The 16,311-nt window shown below is 37.2% G+C and overlaps 1 protein-coding gene across 4 annotated transcripts in view; it reads left to right on the forward strand.

The window, feature by feature from the left end:
• The window catches only part of LOC118822534 (protein kinase C and casein kinase substrate in neurons protein 1-like), a 73,393-nt gene extending 60,324 nt beyond the window's left edge, over positions 1 to 13,069 (forward strand). For all 4 annotated transcript variants that reach the window (XM_036591633.1, XM_036591635.1, XM_036591634.1 and 1 more), the window contains 6 exons: positions 725 to 880; positions 3,347 to 3,522; positions 4,628 to 4,748; positions 6,550 to 6,665; positions 8,776 to 8,966; positions 10,533 to 13,069. In XM_036591633.1, the coding sequence (XP_036447526.1) occupies positions 725 to 880; positions 3,347 to 3,522; positions 4,628 to 4,748; positions 6,550 to 6,665; positions 8,776 to 8,966; positions 10,533 to 10,642 (870 nt within the window). In that variant the 3' untranslated portion in view covers positions 10,643 to 13,069. The remainder of the gene's footprint in view (positions 1 to 724; positions 881 to 3,346; positions 3,523 to 4,627; positions 4,749 to 6,549; positions 6,666 to 8,775; positions 8,967 to 10,532) is intronic.
• Positions 13,070 to 16,311: the final 3,242 nt, after the last annotated feature.

Genomic DNA, 16,311 nt, shown 5'->3' on the forward strand with positions numbered 1-16,311 from the left:
TTATGTAATTATGCAAGGGATGTACTTGCTAATGTTAAATGTACTGCGTACATGAGCCGTGTGGAAAGAATTATTGCTTTTTCTTTTTTCTGAATGTTGTGTTTTTCCCCAAATACACCTAAGCCAGACTTCACCTGAAAACAGCAGGGGAGTAATCTGCACTACGAGTGTCCTCTGAATTGACCCATGTATCTAAATCAATAACACAGTGACACAGCTTTAAATGTACAGCTGTGTCTGTGGAAGGGCAGCGTACAGGTTAGGTATTAGCTTTAGCTTATGAAGGGGAACCCTGAGTGGATAATGCTCGACTGATGCACAGCTGACACCAGTCATTGGGTCTGCTTTTCAGTTCTAATAGACTCTTCGTTTAGTAACCAGCACACAGGAGACCAGCAGTATGAGGTTAAGGGCCATTTTGGGAGCGTTTTTTTGCTCTAAAAGTAGGTTATGTGGTGAATTCAGTTCTTCAAAAGCAGTTCCTGATGTACATTTGGTTCTGTTATTATAGAAAGAACTACTATTAAACATATCATTACTATTGTAGGAAAATGTTGTTAAGAAGGAAAAGTCATTCTTAATTTAATGTATGGTACTGTGTAAAAGTCAGAGACCACCTTTTATTCGTTTAATTTCCTTCCAAATGTAATTTACAGTCAAATGTAATGGGATTTCATTCATCATGCGAGTGGTTTGAATTTGAATGCTGTGTGTATGTGTGCAGATGGAGACTGCTAAGAAGACATACCACATGGCCTGTAAGGAGGAGAAGCTGGCGGCCTCGCGAGAGGCTAACAGCAAGGCCGAGGCGTCCGTCACCCCTGACCAGCAGAAAAAGCTCCATGAGAAAACAGAGAAGTGCAAACAGGACGTGCAGAAGGTGAGAAAGAGCTCAAGCAGCGGCAGATCCAGAGCTTTTTGACCGAGGCGGTCAAGGTGGGACACAAAATTTGTGTGGGGTAGCCATGGCATTGTGAGATTTGAGTGAGTGCCAGGTGATCAAATAGCATAAATACATTAGTTTGGCACAGTTCACAATTCAGCCAAAGCCAAAGTAAAAGACAAATACTTTGACTACATCATTTTTGTAGTTTGTTTACATTTTAATACTGGGATATAGTACTAAATAAATTTGCTTTTATTTCCACGGCACAGTGAAAATGGGTTATTTTTAAATTTTCATTTGTAATAATGTTTAGGATTTAGGCCAATTAAGTTTCAAATCCAATTCTTAGATCTGCCTCTGAGCTCAAGGAGGATAGGGGTAAATGATTGACATGTTGAGTCATGAAATAATCACCACAGCTCTCTGTCGTAGTTAAAGCTGTGATTGGTTAGGTTTACCCTTAAACTTTTTTTTAATCTGTTATTAATCTTTCAGTAACTAGTATATATTATGTGGTAACTTCTGTGAAACTAATCTGCAAGTTCTGTAATTATGAGAGTGAGGAACAAAATATGGTCCTACAAACAGACCCTTAGAGTTTAGGGTTTAAGGAACAGAGTGTCAAACTGGGTTCTTTGCAGGTCACAGCTCTGTAGAGATTAGCACTTTCCCACTTCAAGGCTCATAAAGGCCTTGTTAATTAGCTGATGAGTTGATTTTAATGAGGAGCGTTAAAGTCTGCAGAGCTGTGACCTGGATGGAGCTCAGATTGACACCCCTGGTTAAGAAGCTGATGAAATCTTTTTGGTTTCATTACACGTGGTCTTCAAAGATTCATACACTTGTGTGAAAAATGCAGATCGTTTCTCCACTATGTAGCTGCTTTAAGACACGGTGCATCAGAAATACACTGATCACACTTAGAATAAACAAAATTAACTCAGTACTATTTAAGACCAGTCTAGGTGACAGATTTTGAGTTGTGCAGTGGTTAATCTCATTGGGTGGATTAGAAATCTCTATTTGCGGAGAGTTGACAGGTGAGGAACAGATTACGTCGGCAACAAACTTATTTGTGAAGGAGAGAGTTCATTATAGATATCTGAAGAGCTCATAGTAACTTTCTTTTGTCAGCGAATGTGTTGAGGCTAATGAGAGCAAAATGAATAGAATGATTTTATCAGACCACTTTTCATTTAACTGAGAGTTTCAGGTAAGTTTACAGTCTAGCAAAGCTAAAGCTAATGCCAGGGTTCGAATTGAGAGGGGGGTAACAGCGGAATTTGGCGTCAACATGCATGAATCCATGGACCTAACCTGCCTTGTGTGAACAGTCCAGGCTCGTGGAGGTAGTTCTTATCACACTTTAGGCTTCTTAATACCAATCAATTTGAATGCAGCCTATTTGACCATTTACATCCCTTCATGGCCACAATATACCATCTACTGATGGCTACTTCCACCATGATTATGCACCGTCACAAAGCAAAAGCCGTCTCAAACTGGTTTCATGAACATCACAATGAGTTCAGTGTTCTTCAGTGGTCTTCCCAGTCACCGGAATTGAATCCAGTAGAACACTTTTGGGATGTGGTAGAATGGAAGATTCACAGCGTGACGCCTTACTGGACATTCCTCAGCAGACACAACTGCTTTCTTTGTATCTCTGGTGGCCATGAATCATTTTGATGGGGAGGAAATTGTATCATGTAAAGTGTTAATGTGTTTGAACTGAAGATGAAGAGATCAGTCTCGTTCTGCTGAATTATTAAACGCCTATTACATCCTGCATGAGGCTAAGCACACAGATCTTTTGGTCTTTAAATACACATCAGTCAGTGCCTGAAAGAAAGATCACACAGGCAAAATGAGACAATGTTTGAAAAGGAACATAAGTTTAAAAGTGCTCCTCTCTCTCTCTCTCTCTCTCTCTCTCTCTCTCTCTCTCTCTCTCTCTCTCTCTCTCTCTCTCTCATGTAATGCCAAAGGTTTTATCAGAATGACCATATTTAATTTTTTAAACTGCAAGCTCACTATTAACACATGGCTATATTTAAAGGGTCCGTGTCCTACATTTTCTTGTATTTTATCTTTTTCTTTGAGGCCCATGTAAATTGTTTGTGTGGTTTATGTACCATAATGTTCATGTACCTCTCCACTGAGAACAGATTTTACAAAAATACATTTTGGCCAAAATTTTCTCAAAACAACTGTAAAACAACTTCTCAGGCACCAGCTAGCATATTCATAACAATTTCATGTAACAACTTTCTGTGAGGGAGCTTTCAGAGGCATTAAACTCTTCAGACCACCACTGCACAGTTCTCTAGAATGGAGCATTTCACATCAAACCAATCCCAATTACTTTGTTTACATCTTAGTGATTGATTTCTTATAGGGAAGAAGGCAGAATGCATTAATATGACAGGATCTGTAAATATGTGTTTCTGTGTGTTATAGGCCAAGGAGAAGTATGAGAAGTCTCTAGAGGAGTTGGGGAAGTGCCAGCCGCAATACATGGAGTGCATGGAGCAGGTGTTTGACCAGTGCCAGCAGCACGAAGTGAAGAGACTTACCTTCCTTAAAGAGGTGCTGCTGGACATCAAACGCCACCTCAACCTCACCGAGAACCAAAGGTCAGTCTAATCTATCCCTACACTAATCTCAGAGAGGAAGTCATAACAACCAGGAGGGAAGTAGGAAGGTGCTTTAAGGTGAGGGGGCAGAGATTTGAAGATATAAATACAGTGACATAATGCAAAATGTTTGTTTGTTTGTTTTTTACTATAATTTACATCAGAGGCTCTAACATGATAAGAGATATGATATATGATATACATATACCATGCTGTGCAAATGTCAGAGACCACCACAGATTGATTTAGTTTCCATTTAAACTGGTCATTAAGTACAAATTATTTATTTTTTCAGCCTCAGATTAAAAAACAGAAAAATATATTTAACAGACAATTACACAGAAACCTCACCAAATATCAGAATATCAGATATCAAATGTCAAAAGTTTCAGCATTTATTGTTTTCATGTTCTTTATTACCGCTTCCAGACCTGCTTTTAGTTTTTCAAAATATCTGCAGGGATATTTTTTCTACAAAGTTCAGTCTTAGAAATTGGTTGCGTTTTCTGCTTCTTACGATCCAAGTACTCCCAAACACATTCAGGGAGGTCTGGACTCTGGAGTGGACAGTCCATTGTTTTGTCTATTTTCTTTTCTCAGTGAAGCTTCTTGACAGCTACACATCCTTTCAGACTCATAACGCTGAGTTGTCTTCCCACAGTGGAAGAATGGACAGAAACACCTGTGGATGTTTTCAGATCTGAAGCAGCTTGATTTTCTTCTCTCTCTCAAAGATATAAGCTTTATGTGCTGTTTATCTGATGGGGACAGTTTTGGTGTTCACTAGGTCATGCAGATGGTTGTTAGGAGTCCAATTCTTTAGCTTTTAGTCATTTTTTGAATGATCTCATATCTAATCTTCTCAGAAATATCTCCTGAAAAATGAATAATTTGTTATCAATGGCTGTTTTGACTGGAAATGAAATAAATGAATGGTGGTCTCTGGCTTTTGCACAATACTGTAAATTCTTCATTGAAAAACAATCTAATACAATCTAAAATCTAGGGATGAACTATGTCCAGAAAATTGGTTGTTATTCCTTTATTGTTGCACCTGTCATGTATGATTCCTTACCAGCATGTCTGTGTGTGTGGGTTTTTACAGCTATTCCACAGTGTACCGTGAACTTGAACGCACCATCCTTGCTGTCAGCACGCAGGATGATCTGAAGTGGTTCAGCAACAACCACGGCCCCGGCATGCATATGAACTGGCCCCAGTTTGAGGTACACAGCCCTTTACCCCTTACCTGCCCTCAATGTTATTGTAACATCAGTAACGCACTATGGGTCACATACTGCTTCTTGGTAAGGTTGAAGTTTAGAAAAATATCAGATATGGAGGAAAAGGGCTAGAGCTGGTTGAAACCGCTCTGTTTTCTACATGCAGTTTCAGGAAATATACTTATAAAAGCAAAAGAGCATAAAAGATAATTCAAAACCAATCCCTGCTTACATATTCCTCTGTGAAACCATTTTATATCGTCATATACAGTATATACTAGTGTTAAAAAGTTTGGAGTCACTTCCTTATTTTTAGACATTTTATTCAATATTTCAAGAAATAAGAATTTATTAAATAATAAATAATATCATGTAATTATCAGTCATATTACAGTCATATGCAATTTTTTGGGCACCCCTGATCAAATGACATGTTTTGTTGTTTTTCTGAAAGAACAGAAAATATGAAAATGTGAAAATATATTAATGCATTCTCTACAGAGAGCACACTTGCGCACATATTAATACACAATTACTGTTTATTTGCTAAATTTAACATAGAAATTAACAAATTGTGGCACACTCAGCTATAGAGAATGTGCTAATTTACTCCTGCAGCCAACAATAAGGTTAGTTAATTAACCGAAATACAGATTGTAAGCAGGAACCCAGAAAAAGATAAGCTAGAAGGAAAGACAACACAGAGGCGGTAAGTAAAGCAAGGGGGAAGATACGCACAATAGGCAAATAGATGGAGCCAGGAGCCAATAAAATCTTGTCTCCTGTGAATCTCTCCAGCTGCTAATGGCAACAAACTAAACTAACTTTCAAAACATTGATTCAACTGAAAGTTATCATTTGAATACATGAAATTGTCAAAAAAGTTGAGTAATGTGGGATAAATATATGTCTCATTCCAGGTGGAAATACCCTGAGACCTTTAACAACACAAATCGTTCTCTTTTGTTTGACTTGATTGGCCTTAGCTGATTTAACACTTGGGATAATTATGGTGTTTCAAAGATATTGAGTACATTTTTAAAATATTTTTTAAGTACAGCATCACCAGCTTTCAGCCTTTTTTCAGTATTGAAATTGTGATCTCTGCTTTTGAATTATGTTGAATTCTGGATGTAACCTGATTCTCGATGTTCTACAGCTTTCTCAGTCATTTTACAATCTTCTAAATCTCTGTTCACCTTTCTGGACACCAGCATTTCTTCATTTAAAGAGATTGATTGCGAAATACTGTATATCCATTTGTAGAAAAATGTAAACAATTTGCTACAAAAATAAGGGTTTTTGAAAAGAATAACAACAGACTTTAAAGGAAAACACATTTTTATTTCTCTACTAAAGGTGGTGGCATAAATCATAACATAGCGTTAATATTTCTTGTATGTGTAAAGCCCACTTCCTTCAGCAAATATCAGTAAAGAAAATCTTGAAGATGGTCAATAATTTGTTTTGCAACCCTTCATTTACAGCTGAGTAAAATCCTACTAATTATATGAAACCTGTGATGTTGAACAGGACATGTAAGAATAATTATATACACTTATCTACAACTTAATTAGTTTTAAACTACTGAAAATATTAATGTGAAACTTTTGAACAGTGCTCAGCGGAAACTCACTTGTCTGAAATAGTCTTGCATAGTGCTAAAATGTCCTGATGCAATGTTTTGCAAAAATGCTCAGAGAGGCAGACGGGGCCTTGTTTAATTTCCCCAGGCTAAATAATACATTCAGTGACACTGCATGATGCCAGGGTTTATGACTTTTTTATGCTCTGCTTGTCTAAGGAGTATAACCCTGACGCCACTAACGCAGTGGCCAAGAGGGAGAAGAAGAAGCCGGATGGAGTGGCTCCTGCTACGCCCAGTACAGAACACGGTGGACAGCCAGGTGACCGTGGCAGGTAAGACAACCTAAGGACCTTAACTTTTCATTCTCAATTCAGCACTGTTTACTCATGCTGGAACTGAATTCAAGCAGTGCCAACATTAAAGCTTAGGAGTCACAAGTATCACAAGCAGTGACTAAAGTGTGAATTAATAAAGTGTATTAATTCATATGAACATGCACAGTTTTAATGGAGTGGCCAGTGTCCTCCCTGAAATCTGGCTGAAATTTGGCAATCCCAGATACCACTCCAAAATTTCTGAACGCCGTTGGCTTCCACCTCGCTGTGGGGTGGGTGTTTGTAGCTTTAAGAGGAGAGTTGTTTTGCTATTGGTAATAATTTTCTAGATCCACCACTGCATATGAAGTATTTTTATTTATAATATATTTGCCATGTTTATGCTGCCCGTTTTCCTGCTACTGTAACCGTTTTTTTTTGTATTCTGACCACCTAATGCTCTTTTATGTGTTTCAATACTGCACAACATTTGAATTAGTATAGCGAAATGCTAGTAGTAACCTGACTTCTTAAGGTTAACCCATTAGCAGTGACCAACATACATGCATTGGGAAGTCATCTTCATTAATTAATGCCCTTTTTGTTTAAAGTCTGATTCGCAGCCAATCAAACTCTTGCAAAGAAAGATACTGTCAGTGAAAGCATATCTGGGTATGAGAATGTCAGTCATATCCAGTAACATCTGTAATATAATGTCAGTCATATCCAGCACATCTGTAATATAATTCTGAAATATATTTACATATGTTGCTGACATGTAAGTGCACATTAAAAATACATATATTTAATATATTTAATCTACATATAATATCTTCACGTCTACATAAATGTCACACAGGTTTATGTTTCAATACTACAAAATGACACAATGTCCTGTCTTAAGTGGGGCTTAAAGCCTGGTTTCCCACACGACCATTACTATTTCTTTGTCACTTAAATAGACTTGAGACACAATATGGCACATATATTTTGTATATGACAAAATACATGTATTTTTCTACATTTGATTTTTTTTGTGCTAAGCTGTTATATTGAAATATATTGGTATATATTTTGGATGTGAAGAATTATATGTACATATATTTTTTCTGCATTTGGCATTCTAGTTCATAAGACATCACATAAGACACACCTTAAATGTAAATACTGGCTTATATTGCACATATATTTTGGATGTGACGACATATGTACATATACAGGGTGAAAAGATTCATTCGATTTCAAAATGATTTATTTCACTTGTAAATCATTACAGAACAATGCAGTAAATTGTAAATGGTTTAATTGAGCATAAAGTTTATTATGTAATTTTACAAGCGCTCAATATGACGTCCTCCAGCTGTACGGACATCAACGCGATAGTCAAATTCATCCCATACTCGATTGAGCATGTCGGGTGTCACTGAAGGGAGCTGAAGGGAGCCATCTTCCGGTGACATTCAGAAACTCTATGACCCCCTGTTTCAGTTGGTATGTGACTGGTTCCTAGGCGCCTCACAGTTGTAAAATATGGAACTTTGAAATCAGATGAATGTTTTTGAATCACCCTGTATTTTTCTAAATTTGGCATTCTGATGCTAAGACATCACATATATTGGCATATATTGCACATATACTTTGAATGTGAACAAATATATGTACATATATTTTTCTACTTTTGGCATTCTGCTGCTAAGACATAAAATATATTGGTATATATTGCACATATATTTTGGATGTGGACAAATATATGCACATATGTTTTTCCACTTTGACATTTTAATGCTAAGACATCAAAATGTCAGTTGACATTCAACATACATGTGCAATATATGCCAATATAATATATTGCACATATATTTTGAATGTGAACAAATATATGTACATATATTCTTGTGCTGTATGGGTTGTCTTGTAAATTCTGTCTTGGTGTTTATATGTTTTTGTAATGTAAGTCTTGCACAACATTCACTGAGATTGCTGCCTTATCAAATAATTGGTTTTGGGTCCAAGTTCTAGACATTGTAACTCTCAGTGGATTCTGTAGAGTGTGATGACATAAATGTAGCTTTACTTTGTATTACTATTAATTACCATGTTTAGCATGTCCCCTTGTTTCTCCCTGCAGTGTGAGCAGCTATGATAAGAACCAGGCCTACTCTGCAGAATGGTCAGATGATGAACAACCTGCTGGATTCTCGGGCAACGAAACCAACGGCGGTGCCAACTCGTTCGAGGATGACAACAGGGGAGGCGTGAGAGTGCGGGCGCTGTATGACTATGAAGGACAGGAACAGGACGAGCTAAGCTTCAAAGCAGGTAAAGTATACAGCTAATGTAAAGTGCATGTTAACCTGTAATGCTAGCATAACAATCATAACAATAAATCAGTGATGTTAATTTAATAATGTTAATGCATCTTTAGCAGAGCCTGCTCAGAGAACAAGTCCTTTCATGGTTAACATTAGCAGGAGAGTTGACTCTATTAGCAAAACAAGCAAACATTAGCTTTGCCATGATTTGTATTGCACAGTTAGTTAACACCTTAAAATCCTGGGCTTGTTACATACTAAGGCTTATTATTCAGTAACTACACGGACGACAGTGCAAACTGGTTGAGTTAGTCTTAGGTTATAGAAGTATATGGTAAAAGTTTGGCCATTTAAGGGATTAAATCTTAAAAAAATATTGAACAGGGTTATTTTAAAATGAAATATACAGCTGCTGTGAAGTGACCCAGTCCAGTGGAAAGTGGAACAGCTATACTGCGCTACTGACTCAAGATCCTGGCCAGAGTACAGTGTAATGAGCAGTTTCTACAGAAGGACTGAGTCACAGTGATAACAGGGTCAGCTACAAAACAAAGAGCTGCTAGTCCACAGGAAGCTGAGATTGTTGTGGTTAGATGGTATAATTGGTCCCTGGACAGCTGCTGCCCAAAGGGGTATTTCATCCAGAAATTCTAATGTGGCCAGCAATGAATGGAAACTGGTGAGTACCAGTTTGCTTTTAACCATTGGGCCTTATTCACCAACCGTTTTTAAGAAGAAATGTCTTCTTAAAACCTACTTGCACAGTTTTCCCGAAGATTCTGACAATCACCAATGTTCTCTTGTTTGAGATTTGTTCTGTGGTAAGAACAGAATCTACACACATTCAACACCACAAAGGTGTGAACAATTCTGTGGTTTAAGAACACGTCATGAATCTGATGTAGACTTTTTCTTAGGACCTTTCTTAAAAACAAATTTAAGAAGAAACTTAGGAAGATATTAGTGAATGAGTCCCATTATTTGCAGCATTCCTACAGATATCACTGGAGACAAAAAGCATGTTCTAATTATTACGTTTAGTTTATTTGATGATTTGAATGAACTTGTTTTATCAAAAAAAAAACATTTCTGTAAATGTAATTAATCAAAATTTCAAATTAATCAAAAAACAGCTTCTGCTGTTGTTATTTTGCTGCTCACTGATTTACCTGTAGTTCTCTAATGTTACTCATATTACTAGTATTGCCACTATCAGTGGAGAGTTTTGCTTGTAAATGACTCTTTTGACTTAGTATACTTCACTGAGAAAATTCGCAGCATTGCAGTGGCTGCAAACGACTGGTTTTATCAATAGAGCCATCAACAGAACTTACCATTTAATAGCTATATTTGAAAGAAAGAACCAAACTGCAGAGTCAGGCATAGCAACATACAGTGTATACAGCAGCTGTGCTTTTTTTGTGTCAGTCTAGGAAAATACATTAACAGAAATAAAACAGTTAGTGGTATTAGCAATTTATCCTGTTAACACATTATTAACACATTATTAACACATAATTAGTTCTGATATTCAGTAAACCAAGACAAGTTTCACTTTTTCTTTTCTCCACAGGAGACGAGCTGATGAAGATCGAGGAGGAGGACGACCAGGGCTGGTGCAGGGGCCGCCTGGACAACGGCCGGACGGGCTTATACCCAGCCAATTACGTTGAGGAAATCTAATCACACGAGGAGGACACACCATTGGAGGCAGCTCCGATTGTCTGATCTAATAGCCCGGCGTGAAGCCAGAGACTTTTAAGAGCAACACATACTTTGCCCAACAAAATGCGCTAAGCAGTCTTTGTCTAAAAACAAAAAAAGAGTCTTAGTAATGTTAAAAAATATATATTTACGCAGTATATAGGCCTCCGGTCTGCGAGGGTGGGAAGATCATACACGATATATTGAGAAACATTATCGTAGTATATTTACAATACACATATACTCATCTATAAATGACCCAACCATATGCAAGTGCAGGGATACATTTTGACATGTTCTTTTTTTGTGGATATGAATTATGTGCAGCTTTCATGAAATGTCCGTGTAAGTCACTCATATCAATACATCGTCCAAATGAACACGCATGTGGCCCAGACCGATGCATTGTGTTTATTTGAGGTGAAAATCTTTATGTAGCAGAGTCAGTGTGCATTAAAGCATCCGGTCTTATGAAAACAGGAAAAAAAACACACCCCATCATTCCTCTTTTCCACTTTCCCTGTTCACCTAGTCAGTGTAATCTGTTCTAGTATTGTTCTCTTGATGTCTGTGTCCTTTGCGCATAGCAGCATGTGCTATGCAACATGCAAAGCCCCTGGATTTCCTCAGGCCATTTATAACTGGATGCAATGCTCACAGTGGCCACCGCCTCAGAGGGGGCAGTGTGGGACAGCTGGATCTCAACCTCAAACCAGGAAGCGGAGAAACCTGAAACTATCTATCCGTCGTTATCTCCTCATTGCATCATCACAAACACCACCACCACCACCATCATCCCATTCGTTCTGACATGAGCAAACAGTTTGTCCACATCTATTTACTTTTCTGTGTATATGCCGAGAGGACTGCTCAGAGACTGTTTACTCAGAACCTCAGAGAAAGGTTCTGTAACCACATCTCATTTGCATCTGGGGGCCTAGAGCGATGAAAGGGCCCTGGGCTTGTTTGTTCCTTCCTTCATTCATGCTCACTTTTCCACACCTTATTGACATGAATGTAGTTTTTTTTGGGTTGTTCACGGCCTCCTGTGCGCAAAAGAGCTACTCACCTGGCACTATCTGTTCATGCATTGCGCGTCATGCATTTAATATAAAATGTACTGGCTTCGTCCCGTATATGGACAGATTACCCTGCTGCTTAGCTCTGACTCACTATACGCATTAATAATGCTGAATATCCTGGTCAGTGGTGTCTACACAGTGAACATGTGGTACCTTGTCTGGTGAAACTGCACCCGTCCAAGTGGAGTATGAGGTTCAAAACGAACCAGTGTCCATCTAATATCTTATACACTAACACATCATTAAACCCACTCTTGAAACCGGTCTCGTCGCATATCAGCATGTACGCTGGAGGTCAGTGCTGGGATAATACTTTGGGAGCATTCAATGGCCAGTTTGTTCCCAATCCAGAGTAGCGAATCCAAATTATAGTGTGACCAGTGATCAGAGGACACTACCACGTTTAGGAATACATGAAGATTTGTAGATGTTTGGACGTAACGTGAATAGCCAAGTTTCTGTAATAACAGGAGAAATCCCACCACCAGCTTTTACATGATTTGTATCGATATAAGCTGTCCAGCCTAGCAAAAATGAAAATCCAGTAATACACACCTAAACAGACACCACGTAATACAGGGGACTGATGTGTTGGGGAATAATATAAAACATCTTTATTATATCCAGTGTGTATGAGTTGTGTTGATGTATAGAAACAAAAAAAGTCAAAAAAGTGACAAAAAATGCAACACCAAAACAATACATAGTGTCATACTTGTAAATGTTAAATGACAAAAGTAACGAAGATGAAGAAAATCCTGAATAATGTTACGCTCTATAGGAACCATATTGTGTTACTTTTATTTTGATTGCAATGAAACTGTCTATGTACCATACCTGTATAAATGCGTGTGGTCCACGCCGTCCTATTTGTATATGATGATGTAATTTAAAGATTATATTCTATTGTAACTGTACAACTGTGTTGAGTAGAGACAAAAACCTAACTAAGTTGAGACAGTAACGAAACGTGTACATGTAAATGCTTTTTTTTATGTCGATCTGCTCTTTATGCATACGAAGGGGACGATGGCTTCTGTCGTGAAAAAATTACTACTTTAGCAGTCTAGAGGATGTATGTATGTTAATAGTTAGTGATGTAATTTGATCTCCTTACTGGTGTAGTGCCTGTTCATCTTAATATGACATAACGTTCATTTAAATATGCATAAAGACGAAGCTGAAAAAAACGAAACATGAGGATGGTTGTGACGATGACGATGGTCAGTTAGCGCTGAAAACCTGAATTTACGTTGTTGTGCTGATGTCACTATTGCAATATATTAGTTTGGGAGAACAAAACAAGTTTGTTGAGAAAAGAAAAGTGTGTGTGCTCTGTTTTTTTCAAGGGAAGAGTCACATTTCTAATCCCTTAAAATCCTAGGCTTCTTACACAGTAAGGCTTATTATTCAGTAATTACAGGGCCCTCAATGCAAACTAGTGGAGCTGTTAGGATATATAACTGTAATAAAACTTTGTACCTGCCAGTGGACCCTGGCGATTTAAGGGGTTAAGCCCTGCTTACCACAGAAGGTCCAGTAATGTAATCTGTCAGGGATTTGAATGGCCGATTTCTGTGGAACTTCTCTAAAATAACTCCAGATACCCCTGGTTGAAATGCTGTAGCCTGGAAATTCACACTAGCATTAAGATTAAAATGGAATGAACCCAAACAAACAACAGACACTTTCAGTAAACGCCACATAGAATAGCTTTAAGCTAGTAAAGCCGGATCATTCAACTTACATACTGCCCAACAAGACGGAAATCGCACTGCTCAGCGAAACTGACTTTAAGATCTTTCATTTTCCTTCTCCTTCTAAGTAGGCCAACATCAAAAATGTTTTAAATTACAGTAATTTGTGCATAGTCAAACTCCATCAGAACAGTTAGCCTAAGTCTTTTAGTCACCAAAAATAAGATGTCACTATCTATTAGGTTTTGTTATTAAACTACTGTGAGATCACTTCAAACAAGTCTATTATTACTGAGTGTTTTTTTTTTAAATATTACTTATGGACTCGTTAAATCTAAGAACACTGCAGATTTATAGTGGATTAAAACCACAGTTCTCATCACTTATCACATTACAGCACCTCCCGAAGTAAAACTAATCCAGCTCAAAAAGGGCTTAGTTGTTCATAATGTGTTGATGAACTGATGCATTATTTCTGAAGAAACAGTGCAAAGACACAAATATGCTGTCATTGTGGGGTTTAAATGGCAATTGCACCAATTGCACCACCAATCCTTAAGATGTAAACAGTCATTCAGAGTGGTTTGATGTGAATTATTATTATTGTTATCAACATTATATATAAAAACTCAGAAGGTTCACTGATGGTTCTGGATAGTAAATAAAATGGCTATATTTAAGTGGTCAACATCACAACCTCTAGTTTCACTGCAAACAAATCTGAGCTTCTCTACAGTGAAACTTTTTACATCAAACCACATCTTTGTTTACATCTTAACAAATGAATTGAGCAGAAACAGACAAATTTCAGAGATGTGCTAGTTAGTGATGCTTTCTCTCTGATGCTCGTAAGTGTAGGATAATACGTTTTCAGGATTGTTTATTGCTTTGGATGGTGCTGATTCAATAACAGGTATTAGTATTACACTAATATCAGCAAAAAAAAAAATAAAATAAAATAAAATAAATAAATTAAAAAACACAAGAATTGAATATAAGAAATATAAGAATGAATGTAATCCAATACTGTAACAAATCTGTTCTGAAACAGCACTCACTCACACTGTGATAGCTTACCCTTAGATATTCATCTTAAGTGAAGTGTTTCAATTAAAAATAGCTCATTTTAAAGCCTAGTAGATTTAAACAAAGAAGTGATGGACCAGTAACGGCTGACACACGGTACAAACTCCAAACCCTAAGGCTGTGATGATTTCAGTAGAGTATTGAAAATGTAGAGAAAATGTATAGGAATATAAAACTTTATTACCCCTCACTCTCTTTGAAGTTTCTCTCATTTGCCATCTTTCATGCAAACCACTGCCAATCATTAAAGCCAGGCATCTGGATACAGCCTTTCAGAGTGAAATTGGTGTGGAGGGGGTGAAGCTCATGCTATAAACACACCCACACTCAAAAGGCTGGACTTTTTGAGTCAAGTCTGTTATAATTCTAAAGGTTGCTATTATAGGGGCTTATGTTGTTATTGAAAATCATATCAAACGTGAAAACGTATCGTTACAGCCGAAATAAACCCCACTATGTTTTCAACCCCTTAAATTCAAAGTGAAGGCGAAATCATAATGCATTTTATTCCTTTCCAAGTGACAAACAGAGCTGGGGAGGGTCTCTGAGCCAGACCCTTCTCAGTGTTTTCTTTCCATTACAGGTGGGGTGGTGGGAGGTGAAACATGTTATTGGTTAATATTATTTTCCCCACCTGCTGGTGCATGATGATGGAAACAAAACTCAGAAGCAATAGCGTTTCAAGTTGATTTCAAGTTGATTTAGTCTTTTAAACTGGATGATATGACGACTCATTTTTTATTTTCATACTGGGATTTTTTTTTATTTCCTTTTCACAGCTGTCCTTGCAGCTTCACTCGGCTTTCACAAACCTAAAAACTAAAATTGATATTGGTCTGGCTACAGCATCTGACTTTCTTATTGTACTTTTTAGGGACTTTGGTTTAAAAGTGTTTATGTGTGTAAATTTTACATATTTATTTGGTCACAATATCTCAATTTCATAATTTCTCATAAACTGAAAAAATAGGCCAATATCTCAACAATCCATATCAACATTTTAATTATCATCACAAAATAAAAACTATACACACACATACATACATATCATTGTATACTGTGTAGGAGAATTCAATTGATGTCAATGCATGTCAGTTTCAAGCCATTCTATAGTAGAACAGTTGAGCAGTTCCCTTCAGTCCACCATTTCTCTCTTTCTTTCATTTAAAAATGTGCAATATATGCACACATGCATGCATGGATGAAAATTACGTGAAGCTGATGACACTTTTACAGCAAATTACAGCAATATATTGTTCTCTGAAATTAATTTCTGAAATTCCAATTTTCCAACTTTGGTTAATATTAAAGATGGTAAACATGAGGGTGATTAAAACATGCAGATGTTGGTTGGATAGGCAATGCCACAAAGTGGCCTGACACCAAATTTAAGCAATTATTGTCGACCAGAAAGAAAACTGTGGCCAATTTTCTTATTGTATTTCTTCAAACCTTTGGACATAAATTGGTTAAAATGTCCAGGAGCGTAAACTAACAAGGTAAAAAGCGTCGGTTATAATTTTAGGTTGATTTTAAACCTTTATGATTACTTGATAACTTGCATGTTACTTGGATAATAATTAACATATAGTTTACAGTAGTTCATAATAAATCTTAAGATGAAGAACTGAATAATGAGTAGGGGTTGTGTGTGGTCCTATAGCACTGTTTTTAAAACTTCTGCGAAGGTCTTTTTGGCTTGTGACCTGCATGATGTGGCTGCTCTTCACTGTGACTTAGCATCATAAGTCTTTTAATCAGCAAAGTGGAAAAGATCACATCA

Source organism: Colossoma macropomum, unplaced genomic scaffold (assembly GCF_904425465.1).
Source record: "Colossoma macropomum unplaced genomic scaffold, Colossoma_macropomum, whole genome shotgun sequence".
NCBI classification, from domain to species: Eukaryota; Metazoa; Chordata; class Actinopteri; order Characiformes; family Serrasalmidae; genus Colossoma; species Colossoma macropomum.